This window comes from Thunnus maccoyii, chromosome 8, assembly GCF_910596095.1.
Source record: "Thunnus maccoyii chromosome 8, fThuMac1.1, whole genome shotgun sequence".
In the NCBI taxonomy this organism is placed as follows: Eukaryota; Metazoa; Chordata; class Actinopteri; order Scombriformes; family Scombridae; genus Thunnus; species Thunnus maccoyii.
Genome location: NC_056540.1, coordinates 18,857,804 through 18,874,267, shown reverse-complemented (window position 1 = coordinate 18,874,267; position 16,464 = coordinate 18,857,804). Strand labels below are relative to the sequence as shown.

The following is a 16,464-nucleotide window of genomic DNA, read 5'->3' as shown; positions in this document are numbered from 1 at the left end:
CTCACAGGCAAGGGTGTGTCTGGAAGATTTTGAATGAGGGGTGAGGTGGGAGCACAGACTCAGATCAGAGGGGTTGGTTATATATAATGACTTAAAATGTGTTCCTGGCACTTTAAAGGGCCAGATGGCAGCCTCACACGCAGGGACAGGACAGGTGTACATGGCAGAGAGGAGGCAGAACTCTTTTTAGGGGCCTCTATTGACTAATTACGATAAAATATATTTAATTGGTACAATGAACATAAAAAAGGACAGAATGCAAAGTATACCTATGTGTCCTATTAGCTTGTAACAGTAATGGTTTGCCATGAAGTCATTAAAACTATCCACCAGTAATGGAAAGTAAGGAAAGTAATCCTGCATTGCAGTAATCTCAAAATGAAATGAAAACAACTGGACTTGAGTACTCACACGCTAGAATAGGAAAAATGTAAGTTGTGATTGCTGTAACGCAGAACACAGACTGCTATATCACATCATGTTTCCAAACTGATCATTGAACAGTTTAAAATCAACTTCTAATCACATTTTGGCCCATAGAGATACAATAAAAAATGAAGTTCTGCTTGGCAAAAAGTCTTGTTGGAAAATGTTGCTTTTTATATAATATTTGCAAACTTGCAAGCGTTGACACACACTGTTATGGTGGCAGGTCAAGCAAAAGCCTAATTTTTCTAATTTCTCACACTGAAAAAGGCACTTTACTAAAAATATTTTTTATTCGCCTTGTATGTGTTCAGAAAATAGTTGGTTCTCATGTAGTATCAATTGTTACAGTTGCAGGCTAAAGCTGGTGTTATTTTCTGTGTCCGCAAGTATACAAGGGTCTGCTAGGTTCTGTGTCATGTAAATTTCATCATCAGAGGGCAAACGTGAAGGCTCTGTGCGGACATCCGCGTACCTCCAATTTGTTGTGACATTGCCACTACGCTACAATCAACAGATGCTGATGTACTGCTTATGTGTTGAACGCGTCCTTCAAGCAGACTTAACTGGCTTAACTTTTGTAGTTAGTTGTATTTCTTTTGAGTTATTAGTCTTGAAGCTGAAGCTGAAAGGTTCACATGATGATTGTCTACATGAGGAGACATGGATGCCATTTAACATGCCACACAAACAGCAAAATAAAAGGCTCTGTAGTAAAGAAGTCACCTAAATAATAGTCACCTAATAAGGGACCCTGGTGTGTGTGAGCCCTGTGAGTCATCCCCTTTCCTCTAAAAATACCAGCTAACAAGCATATTACCAAACATTTTCAGCTGTTTTCTAGTAGGTCTGACCCATCAGGTTCTGGCAGAGAGCTGCCCCTGCTCACAGGTCCATTTAGAGAGGGAGTGAGTGTGTGTCTGTTTGAGAGAGAGGGAGGAAAATCATCCCTTGACTACTGCAGTTTCCCCACACACCTATTTTTCCCAGCAGAGTGTATCCAGATTACAGTTAATCCTAAATGCCACAGCAGGACTCCTGACAGGAGCTAAGAGGAGTTGGCATATCAACTCCATTTTAGCCTCACTGAACTACTGCTGCAAATTAAGACTGATTTTTAAAATTTTATTGAGCACCCTTGAGGCACATCCTAAATTAGCTATATCACCGATGTTTTAACTGCGTATGTGCTAAAGCTGAGCCTGAAATCCTTGGTCAAGAACATCTTAGATGCCTGAAGGGTTGCTGGACTTTCTACCATTTTATCATTCTTCCCTCTTTTAAACATGCACCATAAATGCCTCATCTTTTACGTGAACTAGGATCTGAATTTGTTGTATATTTATTATATTGTGCCTTTGTTCAGCACATTTTAGAGGCTCATGTTGTGGTTAATATTTATATTGGGTTCACTGTAGCCTGACACGGCCTACCCAGCATCAATGCCTTTATTCATTTCTTTGTGTATTTGCTCACATCTTCTTCACCTTTGTTTTGCTTTGTTTCTTTCTTTATTCATATTTACTGAGTACTGTTACAGGGACATATAAGCACATAGAAGAAAAACACAGAGTTCAAGGGCAGAACAAATTTTTGGAGCCTTAAATTCAACTTCAGGGAGTATAAGGGGGAACAACAAACAAACAAACAGAGCTTGAAACAGATAGAGAAAGTGTCAATTAAACCTAATCTTCTGAGTGCAAAAAAACTGCATTCATCTTGTTAGAGAAAAAACTACAATCTATGTGCCAGGAACAATACCGAAGGAGAAAAGATGTCAAAAAGACAGCTCCCTCAGTGACTCTCACTGCTCACTGAAAAAGAAACTGAAAAACATGTAAAAACTGAGCTGAATAACAGAAACAGTGATGCTACCTATTAAAAAACTCCCTTTGCTGTTCTTGTGCGACACACCACAGAAGCTTTTTCTTTCAGTCTGGGGCAAACAGCCTGGAGTTCTCTAAAAGCCAAAATGCTGCAACAGAGATTCTGGTGTTTAGAGAGATGCATGTTTAATCCCTGAAACCCGCACAGCAGTACGAGTCTAAAAGTGAAGCTTTTGCACATCTCAACACAAAGTGACAGATGTGTAGGAGGGAAAATAGATAAAGAAAAAGCACCGTTACTGAATTCTGCAACTAGCACATCTTGGATAAAAACAAACAGTTTTGGTAATGACACCTTCTGACTCAGATCAAGGGATTCAAGCCAAACCACAGATAACTTGATGAAAGTCCAGCGATCAAACTTTGCTGCTAATATTTTAGCAGAAGGAAGACTTGGGAACTTGCTTGTTAAATGGAGCATGCATATATACTGTATACATGCAAAAAGCCACAATTCTCTATATAAAGTCATTAAGACTACTTGACATGAGGCTTTATGCATCCTTTGAAGTGCATTGAGTAACTCACTGTTAATCAATGCCTGTTTTTAAGAAGAACACAAGTATTTAGATTAAAAGTATTCTTGGGTAAAACTTAATAACTGATAGGAAAAATGTTTTACTAGATGTACTAAAAAACCTGACTGGTAACAATAAGCTTCAATTCAATTAAGAGCATATTTATTTTGGTCAATCCTTGGCAAGTCAGGCTTAGTATCTGATGTCAAACCTTCTGTTAAGAAGAAAACAGAAGTGGAGGACGATGCATTTGTGACTACACTGAAATCTCAGTCATTATGGCATGTTGTTGGCAATAGTGATACACAAAGACAGCTTGGGAGCTAAATCATTGTGTTTTTATCCAAATACTTTGTTCTCATTCTAGATGATGCAACTGTGAAATTGGCGGCATCCTGATTCAATACATCACACAGGGAATGGTGACACCCCATCTTTTGGGAAGCATGACATGACTAAAAAAGAAATGGTTCATTATGATCCCTCTTTAAAAGATATTTATTTACTTATAGATGAAAATCATTCAGGGAAGCTCTTATGAATCATGTGATTAAATGTTTTGAGTGTTTGTGACAGAAATCTGAAAGATGTTGTCTCAGGTTCCTCCTTTCATATACACCTTGCTGCATTCTAGACAGAAAATTGCACAAGCAAAACCAAATGCTATGTTATTATTCTGTTCCTAATCAAAATCTAATCTAAATTAGATCTAAATCTGCTACTTATCACTCCACTCATTCATAAATCAAAGATAATCCCTCGGGAAAAGCTTTAAGCAGTGACAGCCTGTGAGATAGGTTGCAGAAGAAGAAAACATGTCTTTAAATTGCATCAAAAACAAAATTAACATGGCTTGTAAATATTCATAGAAAAGCAGGCCGAAGTGTCACATATGCCTTCACTTACTGTTGGTTTTGAGGCGGGCTGGCTCACTGTTGCGGCTTCCTGCTTGGTTGATAGCCTTGACAAAGAAGATATAACGGGTGCCACTCTGCAAGCCATGCACCGTGTAGTGGTTCTGCTTGATGTTAGGTACGATCATCCAGCTGTCTGCTGAGTTGTACAAACCTGGCAGATACACAGAAACACACACACGCACGCACACACGCACACACACACACACACACACAGAGTAGCATGAGTAACCAAGTTCTGTTAATGCTTTCTATGATGAATCCTACTGGGAATCTTTTCAGTGATGTTCAAAAGAGCAAAAACAATTCTCCCCAAAATTCAACCAGACCAGTGTGTTATATTTTTTCTAAAAAACATCAAGTGAGTCATCAAACCATACAAAGCTCAAAGACCATACACTCCTAGAAGTTATGCAACATTTATGTGTACATACTGATCCATCCCATTACCTTTCCATCAGGTTTATCATGCTCCCCAGAGGCGATATTGTGTGCTCACTACACTGAATCTATACTCCATTAAGAACTAGGCACTTACACAATATGACAAGGGAATGTCTGTAGTGAGTGCCTGAGGGCAAAAGAGTGTGATAGCCTTTAATGTTCAAATGTATGGAAACATGGGCAATGCTAACATGACCCTGGTTGGTGGGCGCTTTGATTCAAAGCGACTTGCAGTAGAGGGTTAGTAATGGCTGGGTTAGCGCTGCAGTCACCTGCTTCTAAACAGTCTTTTCAGTCTCTCAGCTGCACCCGACTGTGAAGGATAAAAAGGAAATCAGAGCTCAGGGCTGAGGAGAGGACTGTGTACGATGGGGGTCTTTTGGCCTCTAGTCTTGTGTGTAATAATGGGGATGAAATAGGTTTTGTATTTTTCTGATTTTAAAGCTGAAAGACACACCTTTCGACATGGGGAGAGAGGTGTGCATCAAAGACGGCAGAGTTGTTGTGAAAGGGTGTGTGGAGGACTGCTGTTTATTTCAATCAGATCTTGCAAACTTGACAGTTAGCTAAGTGTGGTGCCACTGCACGTATGCTTGATGTGGATGTGTGAAAAAACAAACATGGTGTGAAATGTTCCACTTCCAGTGGACTGAATGTGTTTTGCACAGACGTTATTGGCACTGTCATCCAGGACAGGTCTGACCTGAGAGGTTGATCAACATTTCTCAGCAGCAGACTACAGAGCATCTCCAACCACAGTAAATCTATGTGTTACCACATTGATGAATATTAATGGGTTATTAATTACACTGCTAGTTAAACCTTGAACTTCACTAACGGTATGAGTAATACTGTCATGCTGTGCCAACAGGAAAACAAACAGAAATGATGTTTTATGAACAAATATTTGTGAGGCAGCTCTTCCAAACATCCACTGACCGCCAGGCTTAAAATTTCTCTTTGGATTCACATCACTCACAAAAAATATTTTGAACACATCCAAATAATCCCTTGCCAAAACAAACAGAGCATCGTGTTCAGTGGCACTACAGCTGAAGTTTGTAGAGTTGAAAGTAGAATAATAATTCTTTTCATTGTCTCATCGTTCCTCCCCCTGCAGATTTGCAGGAAAATAAAAATCCTGAAAGAGCTCTCAGAGCCATGCCTGACTCGTACCCTCTGGTAAGGATGCGTCGTGAATTATTGAGCAAGATGGCAACAGCATGCATAAGTAATAGCTGAGAGTCTGCTTGTAAATATAAATACTTCACAGGACGCAAATAAGGCCTTTAAAAGTGAGGCGGCTTTAAGAATGGATGAGGGGAGGGAACTCTTAAAGTTAGAGTGAAGGCCGCGTCTTTACGTATTTGCCAATTTCCACAAGCTTCTATCCAACAAAGAAAACATGTAGTGAGTGCTTTCATCTTCCTTTAAGATGAGAGAAAAATAAAAAGTGAGTGACGGAGGGACCTTTTTTACACATTGCATGGCCACAATCTGTTTTGTATGCAGACCTGGCCAGTAGAATAAACTGCATTTTACTTAAGCCTGGTCTTACAAATATGCATCCAGCGTCAACAATGAAATCCTATTGCTGTTTTCCTCACAAATGGAATGGATGTTGTCCTACTGTGACAGCTGCCACCCACCCATTGTTTTAGCTGCATCCTGTAGAAATTAGGGAGGCTATGATGTTATGTGTGCTTTTAAGAAGAGATACAGAGGGAAGATGAGGGTGAAGGACTTCTTGCTGCTCTCCAATTTTAAAGCTTTTGATCTCTGTAGCACCTCTCTCTTTTTGCTAAATCAAATTAGGTCAGTACACAGCAATATGCTACTGCTACTTTTGCCAATGAAATGGGGCTTTCTGACACTAGCTGTGCTGCTTTGGAGAGCATTGGGACTTCAAAGTGTGGTGGAGCAGTGAGCGAATGTGCCATTGCAAAACTAAAAAGAAAAGGGAAACAGAAAGGAAATAGATCAGCTTCTGTCTTGCATCCAGACATCAAATGTGTGTGTACAGTACGTGTGTGCCTGTTTGTGTCTTGCTTATACTCTGATGCTGACAGACGAGAGGGGCACAGAAACACAAAGTATCCTGGGAATGGATGAAGGTTTGTCTTTGATGATGCAATATAGAGTTAATGTGTGTGTGTGTGTGTGTGTGTGTGTGTGTGTGTGTGTGTGTGTGTGTTTGTGTGTAAGTGCTACACTATTCATTTCTCCTGGAGGAACAGATTGTGTGTGTGTGTGTGTGTGCGAGAGAGCAGCTGCACATCAATAAAAGAAATAAAATGCATCAAGTTCACCTCAATTTATCTTTTGGTGCATAACTAACTTTACTGAATGTACTGTTGTCTGATTACCTTTCTGCAGTGACTGAAACCTCATCATAATTTCACTGCTACAAAGAACGATTTTTGTGATACTCTGAAAGACACCCTGCCAACATACAGGGAGGGAGAGAAAGAGATTTGACCAAACTCTGAGTTGTCTGAATTCCCACTGTGATTCTGCTTTTCACCTGTGATAATCATGTTAGTTCTTCACCACAGGACAGTGCGTATGAATACACATGAAAGACAGATAGTAGGGATAGTCCGCAGGTAGAGTTTTCCTAGCTTGGTTAACATTTAAGCCTCACAGAAAAAGGTAGAGATTAGTAATAAAAATTCAGGAAAAATGGATGAAGTCATGTGGAGGTGGTATGGTTACAGCACAGTACAGTAAAAGTGCTTCAGCTGAGCAGTGCGGACATGGTGGTAAATGGGGTTCATTGACAATTAATAAATTGTGCTTTTCTGAAGGCTATTTGGCTTCTAAACCTTGCAGTTTGCTCACTACAGTAAAGTGAGTTGGGCCACCAGGAGAAGCATTCAAGGGAGCAAAATGGCTACAGAACTACAACAGTACTTCATTTTTTAAATGATTAACTTATTTTTGCATTAATTTAAAACCATATTTCAACAATTTGGGAAACACTGACTTTCTTGCCAAGAGTTAGATGAGAAGATTGATGCCACTCTGATGTCTGCATAATAAATATGTCAGGAGACTCTTAGCTTAGCGTAGCATAAAGACTGAAAACAGGTCGAATAACTTTGATCAATTACAGCACTAAATTAAATCTGTATCAGCGAAAAGTGACATATCATTTACGCCCATCATTATCTCTTAGTGTTGTGTTATCGATTAAACTATTAACTTGTAGCTTTTGATTGAAAAGGATACACGAACATATTGTTTACATCAGCATTACTGTCTGGAATAAAGGCACGACCTCAAGAGAGTGTTAATCAACAATGACAGCTCAAATGGAAGTCACATAGTAACATTTTATTTCTAGATCATTTAATTAGCTATTAAACTTGGCTATTCTGTTTTAATTTCTCCGTTGTTTTCTTTATCTCTGTTGTCTTTCTCCGTCTTTATTGCAGGCATCAACATCATAAAACCAAAGTTGGCTGACTACAATATGTGTGAGTGTGTGTGGAATATAGAGGATAGAAGGTTAACTCTGACATCTGGTCTGAAAGTCAGAAAGAGTGAAAAATAAGTATCTAGGGAGAAGTGGATGTATAACTGGATAGAGGTGTATGTTGGTTGGCAGATAAACAAACAGGTCAACAGCCTTATACACTTGCAACTTCCAAAGACCCACAGGTAGAAGCAAGGCAATTACAGCGCAAGACATCTTTACTTGCAGTGATATTTTGCTATTTGACACTGCTTACATTTCTCCATGGTATTTGGTTTCACTTGCTGACTCTATTTTCTGCTGCTGTGCTTGGATGATCCTGCACAGGCAGGGTTCACAAGACCCCGCATCCCCCTTTCCCCTTCTCCTGGGAGGGCCGAGGCCGAGGATGAGGCCAGGCGAGAGAGACAGGATGGCGCTCAAGTGGGAGCATTTAGCCACTTGGAAAGTTTGAGAAAAATGCGATGGTAAAAACTCAAGTGGCATGGCAGGCTAAATGGGTTTCTCTCTTTCTCAGTTTCTCCTGTGAATCTCCGAGGACTCTGTGGCAGCACGCTGCTGAATATCTGAGTCACTCAGTCTATCACAGCTGAAATGTATCCTGATGTTTCAAATGGCTGCGGCACTTGAGTTGCATGGTTAAATGGAGAAATGTCAGGCTACACAGAGTACAGAGGAGAGGAGATGATGAAGGGATAAAAGGGGGAGGAAAAGAGTAGAGAGGAGGTGTGTGTGTGTGTACATGTTTGAGTGTGCACAATCATGTACATTAATCATATCGTCTTCATATCAGTGAGTGGTAATTTTCACCTCCCCTACGTAACCATTATCCACTCTGATTTTCACCTATCCTACCATTCCTGTCCTCCTCCACAGCAGCCTTTCTATCTCTTCATTTACAGAGTGATGGACAATCAACTGATTTGCTGATGGGGGCCCAATTTTGGTAAATGGCCAAACTTAATCCTGTCTGGGAATATCAGATATTTGTCATGGATAAAATTTGCAAACATTAAAGAGACTCATGACTATATTTAAATGTCTACAGCTGCTTAAATCCCATAGACGAAAAGCCATTACATTTTACAGAGCTGTTAAACGCAGATCATTTATAATGTTCTGTGGCATTTTATGGCATTTTGTTTGTCAACCAATTACAGGATAGTATATGGAATTTTGGAAAAATATATATTTTGGGGTCCCATCAAATATTATATGTAACACAAATCTGAGTGATTAAAAACTGTTTGCAAAGAGTTATGAGCCAACACATAAAGGATTATCTAGATGGACACTTGATGGCAACATTATATCCAAATCTGAGCCACAATCGAATCACTTGCTCCTTAAATTTGTGATATGATTACAATTCTATATGAGGCAGCTCTAGTAAATACATTTTTATCAAGAGGAGCACTGACAGAATGAAACACCTTTAGAGACAAACTTTTGACAGAATTTGCTCTACTAGCAGATCCAACAACTTACAAAATATCCCAAATAAAAATCCGTTTTTACAGATGAGGTATCGGGAGAAGTGGAGGAGGTTGAAAGAGGGCAGTAGTGATTTTAAATTCTCATTGCTTGTTTCTGCAGAGTTTTCTTTAACACTGCTTCAACAAAAAACAGAGAGAAAAAGCATCCCCTCGTGATATGTACTGTATGTCCTAATTTTTATAACAAGTAGTCTTGATAACTCAGCTCTATCTCTCTATAAATACAAGTATGGAGGACAACAAAGACTAAAATGTGGGTTATGCAACATGGGTTGCATAAAACATTGAACATATGAAAATAAGACTGAGCAATACTGGAAGTATTGTGGTGCTCCAGTTTATTTCTCTTTGTAATTACAGAAAGGTCAGTGAGAATGATTCTCTGTGTGTGTGTGTGTGTGTAGATATGTATCTCTGTGTGATGGTGACTGGTGAATTATTACAATGGTGAATACAACTAATAAAGCCACTCATATTGGTGCCCTTACAGCATGCTAAAACATGTGACAAAGTTTTTTAAAAACTACAAATGATAATTAAAATAGTTTTGATTTCGGAGAGACCCATTTGATCTTTCCACATAACATGCGATTATTCTGCTCTAATCACAGTAGCCTATATGCTTGGGGACTTCAAAAAAAAAACAGTTTGATAACCAGTGTTACACAAATGTTTTAATGGCGCCTGAATGCCTACTAAATGGGAAAGCTGTAAATATCCAGTTTGATATACAGTACTGTGTGTGTACCTCCCACTTGGTCCACCCTAAAAACACACTACAGCATCTGCAAATCAGCATTTAACTGCTATAAGTGAGTATCTCAAAAATGCATTCTGAATTGTGTGAACATGTGTTACCAAGAAGTGTCAGATAATGATTGATTGTGGGATCATATGTTTAGTGTTTGTGATGTCCATACCTGTGAATGTGTGTGTGTGTGTGCGTGTGTGTACGTGACTCACTGATGAAGTTTGTCTGGCCGGTGTAGATGGTGTACTGCAGCTCGTAGGAGGTGACGCTGAACTCGTCCTCTGACGTCCAGTGAACAGTGATGGTGTCATGTGAGGCGGTGCACAGCTCGTCTCTTATGGATGGCGGGTTGGGAGCTGCGTGTAGAAGACACAGCAACATAATGAAAACTAAAATTAGAAATGGTAATAATGAACCTGTTTGATTTAAACAGAGGTAGTTTTTTTTATAGAAATACATAAAGTGCATCTTTCAGTGCACCAGAGCCCTGGTGATGAATTAGCATGACATGACTGTCAAATGTCTCCTTAAAGGTAACACAATGTTTATACCAGCTGGTGGCTGGTATACATTTCTAAAATTGGTTCTATATTTTTTTCAACTCAGGGAGAACTACTGTAAAGCAACATCCAAATGCACAGTTTAAATGTTTCTTATGACAACAGAAGTACAGAAGAAGTGTCTGTGATGAACCAGAAACAACTTATACCTGTTAGGTAATCTAGTCCTTCCAGGATCTTCTTCTCTCGGGAAAAGTCCAGGGCAAAGTTGTCAAACGCCTCATTCAGGTTGACATCAGGGATTAGTACCTGGGAGGAAGCTGTCGCCATGGCAACCCTGGAGAGCAGTCGGGAGAGAGAAATGTCACAGGAAGGGTTGAGAGGTGAGGGAGGAGTGGAGGGGCGAGAGGTCAGGTGAGGTGACGAGGGGGAAAGAGGGGAGGAAAGAGAAAGATAAGAGGTGTTGCAGAGATGGAGGAGTGAGGGAGGTGAGATTACAAGAGGAGAGAAGGCAGTGAGGCAAGAAAAAGGTCAAAGACAGAGAGGGAAAGAGACCAACTATAGAGAAATAGAACATAAATTTAAAAATCCCTCATCCTGCCCTTTTATAAACTATCACTATCTCACAGTTATCTGTTAACCAAGAAACCCATCACAACACAGACAAAGCAGACACACACTGACTCCATAGTTTGTACAGCTTTGTGGAAAATTATGCCTGCTTTGTGCATCAGAGAGCAGTCTGTGGCAGAGGCCAGCCTGAACCACAGCACTGGCAGTGTTACAGAGCAGTGCAGAGTTTTGTTCCTCAGTGAAGAGAAACAAGCCTGTCAATAAAGAACCCAGCCAGGTGCTGCTGGAAAAAAGCAAAGTCTGGGCCAAAGAAAAGATGCTACGCTATAGCTACAGATTCTGCACAGACCTTTATCTGTGAGACAGAGCGGGGAAGCTGCCGGCCTGTGGTGGAAGGGAGGGATGAAGGAAGTATGCAGGTGGAAAGACAAACTGCAGAGCCGGCCCTTAAATGATAGATGATTTTCAAAGGAAGCCTGGCACTGATCTGAGGAGCTAGAGAGGTTTGATGTAATGTTGATTTTACCAGCAGCCTTACTCCAAGATTGGATTCGACAGAGGAAAAAAGTTCATACAGGAAAACTTGCTGGAGGGCAGGGGTTGAGAAAAACATCAAAAAACAAATTTGTATGATCAAATACTGTACATAAAAAACAAGTTTTATTGTAACGGGATAACACCAGGATAAGACCAGTCTCATACACTCTCTTCTTGTCTGCATTTCTACAGTAGAAATAAAGGGAAAGGCTGGTTCACAATACTTTTTACACCTAAAAGCGTGAAACTGTGCATCACTTACCTTTCAGCTACATTTCGGGCAGTCTGGAGGAAGCGGGCGTGGTCGTTCTCCTTCAGGCTCTGCTCGGCCTGTGTGATAAGGGCACTGGAGCGTTCCAGACACTGACGGCAGTTTGCAATCTGCTGGGCCAACTTACGTAGCTTCATCACCTACAACAAACACAAACACAGTATGTTGTGGTTAATTTATGTTCATTTGCTCAATCTGAACCTTGGTGACTATCTGTTAGCTGTTAACAACAATACCTCATGTAAAAAGTGTCATTTTAACCATTTCAGAAATGCAACCACTATATTCTTCTGCTGAGCAGTAATATTTAGCTGAAAACTGTCTTTCATCACTTCCAAAACCCAGACTATAATAGCTCTCTGGAGTTTTTTATATGCTCCTCTCAGAATTCCCTATGCCTCCAAATCTATCCCAAATATGGTCCAATGATTCCAGTATGAGATATTCATTACTGTGACAGTCACAAATATGTTCAACACAAAAAATATAATTGCAATCTGCTGCCAAATTGCTCCAAAAATACTGATACAAAGTCAGCACCCCCTGAGATGGTGCTTGCAAGGTGAAACCAACATGTTGCCATTTTGCAGACTAATGGTGGCTGAAGTTTTATTAAGGAAACAACCACACACAAACAAACAAAAAACCCTCTGCGGGAATCTTGGACAGATATCGGATGTATTTGGATACTGATCAAAGACTATGCTGTCAGAAGAATCTTTGAAGTATGTGTAATTAATTAAACTTGCAGAAACAGTGAGCAGAGGACATTATCACAGTTTATGTAAAAGGATTAAAAACAATCTGTATTAGGATGCTATTTTACGCTCTTGCCAAAAATGCAACCCTTGCTAAAAACAACAACAACAACAACAACAACAACAAAAAACCCTGTATATTCCATGTACAGTAGAAACAAAAATCACAGACTCAGTGACGTTAGCATACGTGGTCACATACACAGGCAGCGACAGGAAAACACAGAGACAGGAAGACACAAAGAATGAGGCAGAGAGGACAGAGTCCAGGTTATGGGGTTAGAGTTGATGTGAGACTGATTGTCTCATCATTCTCACACTGTAATAGAGGGGCAGAGGAGTTCAGCATTATGCATTGTTATCTGATATAGTAACAGTCTAAACAAGAGGTCATACTCTACGGTTAACTTGTATATGTCCATGTTTTCCAGAAAGAAAGATGGACCAGCGACTACTTTTTGCAGGATGCACTGCTCTTGCCCAAGTAAATCACAGGACCACTGTGGCAGCCTTCCATATGCTTATTTGTTTACTCCCACTCGGTGTGCAGCTCCACACATGTTTCAAATACCCCAGCACACACATCTGTAAGAGTACAAGATGGATACACAAGAGTGCAAAATACAATAGCTCAATCTTCACCACAAACAGCCATACTGTGCTCATCAAAAAGGCAGGTCAGTCAGTTCGGTCAGGGTTCAGACTCTTAATATGCAAACACACACAGGGTTTTATGATGCAGTCCCATTTGACTGTAATATGTCAATGGGTGTACTGTAATATAATTTCCGACTGAGCATAAGGAAGCAATTCTTTGCTGATTTGAGACCAAAGTAATCTATTTATCTTCATTACGGCTCATATCCTGATTCCACAAATGAACTTAGTTTGGTGAAACTCTCCACAGGAAATAACACAAGCTGCTTGTGAGGCTCGAGATTGTCAATAAAAAGTGAGCAGTGGAAAAGAACTACCAGCTTCAACGTGAAGTGAAGCATCTCAGTGATGATGATTAAATGAAACCTTAGTGAACTTTTAAATGGCAAAGGGTGAAGAAAGTGTCGCTTGATTGATTGATTGAAAACAGCATACATTCATTAACAGCCAACAACTGGAATCTCTAAACGACAAATCAATTTAAAAGCAGCAGACACAACATTTAAAATTATGAGTGCCTTTAAAGGATTAGTCATTTATATTTCCAGCGACATATTTTTGCTTGCAGGGCTTGAATTATGCAAATAGGAATTCAGCAAAAAACCCACTTGGTGGCAATCGGTTAAGAGCTTGTCATCCAAAGCTCTCAAAGAATCAAAACAGTATCTAATGCGCACTCGCTTTTCTACTGCAGGAAAAAGTCGCTCCTGCTTAGAAGCCTCTCTAAGCTGGCGACTTAATGGAGTTTTCAATTGACGTCTTAGCTGCTCTTCCACTAAGTCCACCATAATCTGTTGTCACTATAAACGACATTTGAGCAGGTTGTTGACCGCGCCGAGACAAGAAGCGAGACGGGTTTAATGGATGGGTTATTATTTGGCAACATATGCCGCAAACAACAATTTTAGAGATGATTACTCCCTCTCTCTTGCAATAATGGACTGTGTGGCACTGCCTGTGTGTGTGTGTGTGTGTGTGTGTATGAGTGTCTCACTTTCTGTAAAAACTGCATCTAAAGCTGAAATGGAACAGTCTATTTAATCATAACTTAAAATATTATAGTGCAAGCCAGTCAGTACTCTAGTTTGTTCCTCAGTATTCTGCAAGGTTGTGAAATATCCGCCAATCACATCCAAACCAATACTTGTTTTTCTTTTTCCTTCATACTCTTTCACCTAGTCTTTCAGTCTGGATGGCTTTCTTCTATGCAGGAGGGGGACCGACCTCTCATAATCTGTCCATGTGTAAAGGATCACATTGCATCATTTCAAGAATAAAATATGAAATGCCAGTTTGCTTTAAAAGCAGTTGGAAATGAGGCCATGATGCACAGGATTAATGAGTAATCCAAGGATGTCTGTTGTGTTAACAGGCAGAATACCAACAAGTCTGATGTATATACACGTGTTTGGAGCTGGTTTGTAGCAGCTTGGTTGTCGTTTGCATGTGATTTAATCACAGAAAATATCATGAACAGTCGTCCTGCTGCCTTCAGGTGGCTACAGGGATTTAATGAAAGTTTTTCTTACTTTTTAAAGCAGCTGTGGACTCCAGATACTGTAACAATCTGTATTCATTTATAGATAATGCAGACTACTTTACCAAAGTTCTTACTTTTGACATTAAATGTTCTTTTTTGTTTAGTTAATTTTTGGGGCATTTTTATGCCTTTATTGGATAGCGACAGTTGAGATAGAGACACGGAATGACATGCAACAAAGGTCCGTCGCTGGAATCTAACCCTGGACATTGTGTTGACATGGCATGCATCTTAACCAGTAGACTGCCAGTGCCTGCCTAAATGTTCATCTGTGCTGCAGATTTAAACTCATCTACTGGTTGGAAAGTGTTTAAATTGTCACTGGGCCAGTTGGTGACAAACATCTTCTCTTCCTCCTGGTCTCCACCTGCCATTTGGTTAGGGTTTTGTGTTTTGTTTGCACACTACACTCTACAAACTGCATTCATTCATTAATATTTTGTTTTAGCTTAAGCTGATTATAAATGTTATTTTTTGAATCTTCATTCATGTGCGATTCCCTTTCTTGTCACTGATTGTGGCCCAGTTGTGACAAATCCAAAACAATAGTTTCTTTGAATTTTAAGCATTATTTCATTGTTGTTGAGCATTTTCTCCAAGTATTCACTTTTTTACAAAATCACCAAAACAGCAACGGAGTGATGTTTGTGCCAGAAACAGATCTGGTTCTGAGACGTCTATTCCCAAAGCAACATCTAAGACCCAATTTTCACCACAATACCAATACCTGCACAAATCCACTTGTCAATAAACCCTCCACCTGTTCGCGCCTCTCTTCTCATCTTTACACCTTGCACTTTGCGCTGGGCACCAAAATACCACACAGACAGGCAAAGTGAATTCCAAGGTCAGAAAAATACCAAACTGTCTAGTCGTTGTGCCTCCATGAAAATAACACCCAATAAAATGAAAATGTTTTAATGCTCAAGTTAAAATAGTTTTCAGGCAGACGAGGATTAAAAACAAGCAGAGACGTATGATAAAGACGCTCACACGCATCAGGACATGGGAATAGTCTGTGTTTTGTTTGGGAAGGGAGAGATTAAGCATGAGGGCTGAGTCTCCTCAGAGAGAGACAGAGCTCGTTGAGAGGAGGTGAGAGAGAGAGAATGGGAGCACCTTGCACAGCTCCGCTCGTCGGGATCAAGCCTGCATAATCCTGTTATTCTGTTGCACAGTCACCTCTGAACACTTCCCTTTAGAAGACTGTCCTCTCCAGAAAAACGGCAGCATTAGTTGTTTGTTGAAATGCCTAAAACGAATCATGTTTACCTATTTCCCACCAATGCTCAACATTGGATTTTTTTAACCATGACAACAATCTTTCCCTGACCTTAACCAATTAGTTTTAGTGCCTGCAGATCAATGTTTTGGAATGCAGCGGAAACTAACGTCGTCCTCCTCTCCTCTCCTCTCCTCTCCTCTCCTCTCCTCTCCTCTCCTCTCCTCTCCTCTCCTCTCCTCTCCTCTCCTCTCCTCTCACATCCATTTTAACACATCCGTGATGATTGGAATTACTTAAGGTGCATTTCATTCCTCTCTTCCTTGACCCTTAAACAGCCTCAAACATTAACACATCACCTACAAGCTGACATCAATCAAACACTCCTCCGGTGTTTTTCTGTGCTTCCCTCTTGCCATCGTCTCCTATATTTTACTCCTCTATCCTCTGCTAGGCAGCCTTTTACAGAGCCAGACTCTCAGGAGAACAAGCC

At 40.2% G+C, this 16,464-nt stretch overlaps 1 protein-coding gene across 5 annotated transcripts in view; it reads right to left on the bottom strand.

The window, feature by feature from the left end:
• Nucleotides 1-16,464, bottom strand: part of mid2 (midline 2) — a 143,990-nt gene that overhangs the window by 15,787 nt on the left and 111,739 nt on the right. For all 5 annotated transcript variants that reach the window (XM_042418711.1, XM_042418713.1, XM_042418710.1 and 2 more), the window contains 4 exons: nucleotides 11,786-11,934; nucleotides 10,623-10,750; nucleotides 10,126-10,269; nucleotides 3,737-3,898 (listed from right to left, as the gene is read on the bottom strand). In XM_042418711.1, coding sequence (XP_042274645.1) covers nucleotides 3,737-3,898; nucleotides 10,126-10,269; nucleotides 10,623-10,750; nucleotides 11,786-11,934 — 583 coding nt within the window. The remainder of the gene's footprint in view (nucleotides 1-3,736; nucleotides 3,899-10,125; nucleotides 10,270-10,622; nucleotides 10,751-11,785; nucleotides 11,935-16,464) is intronic.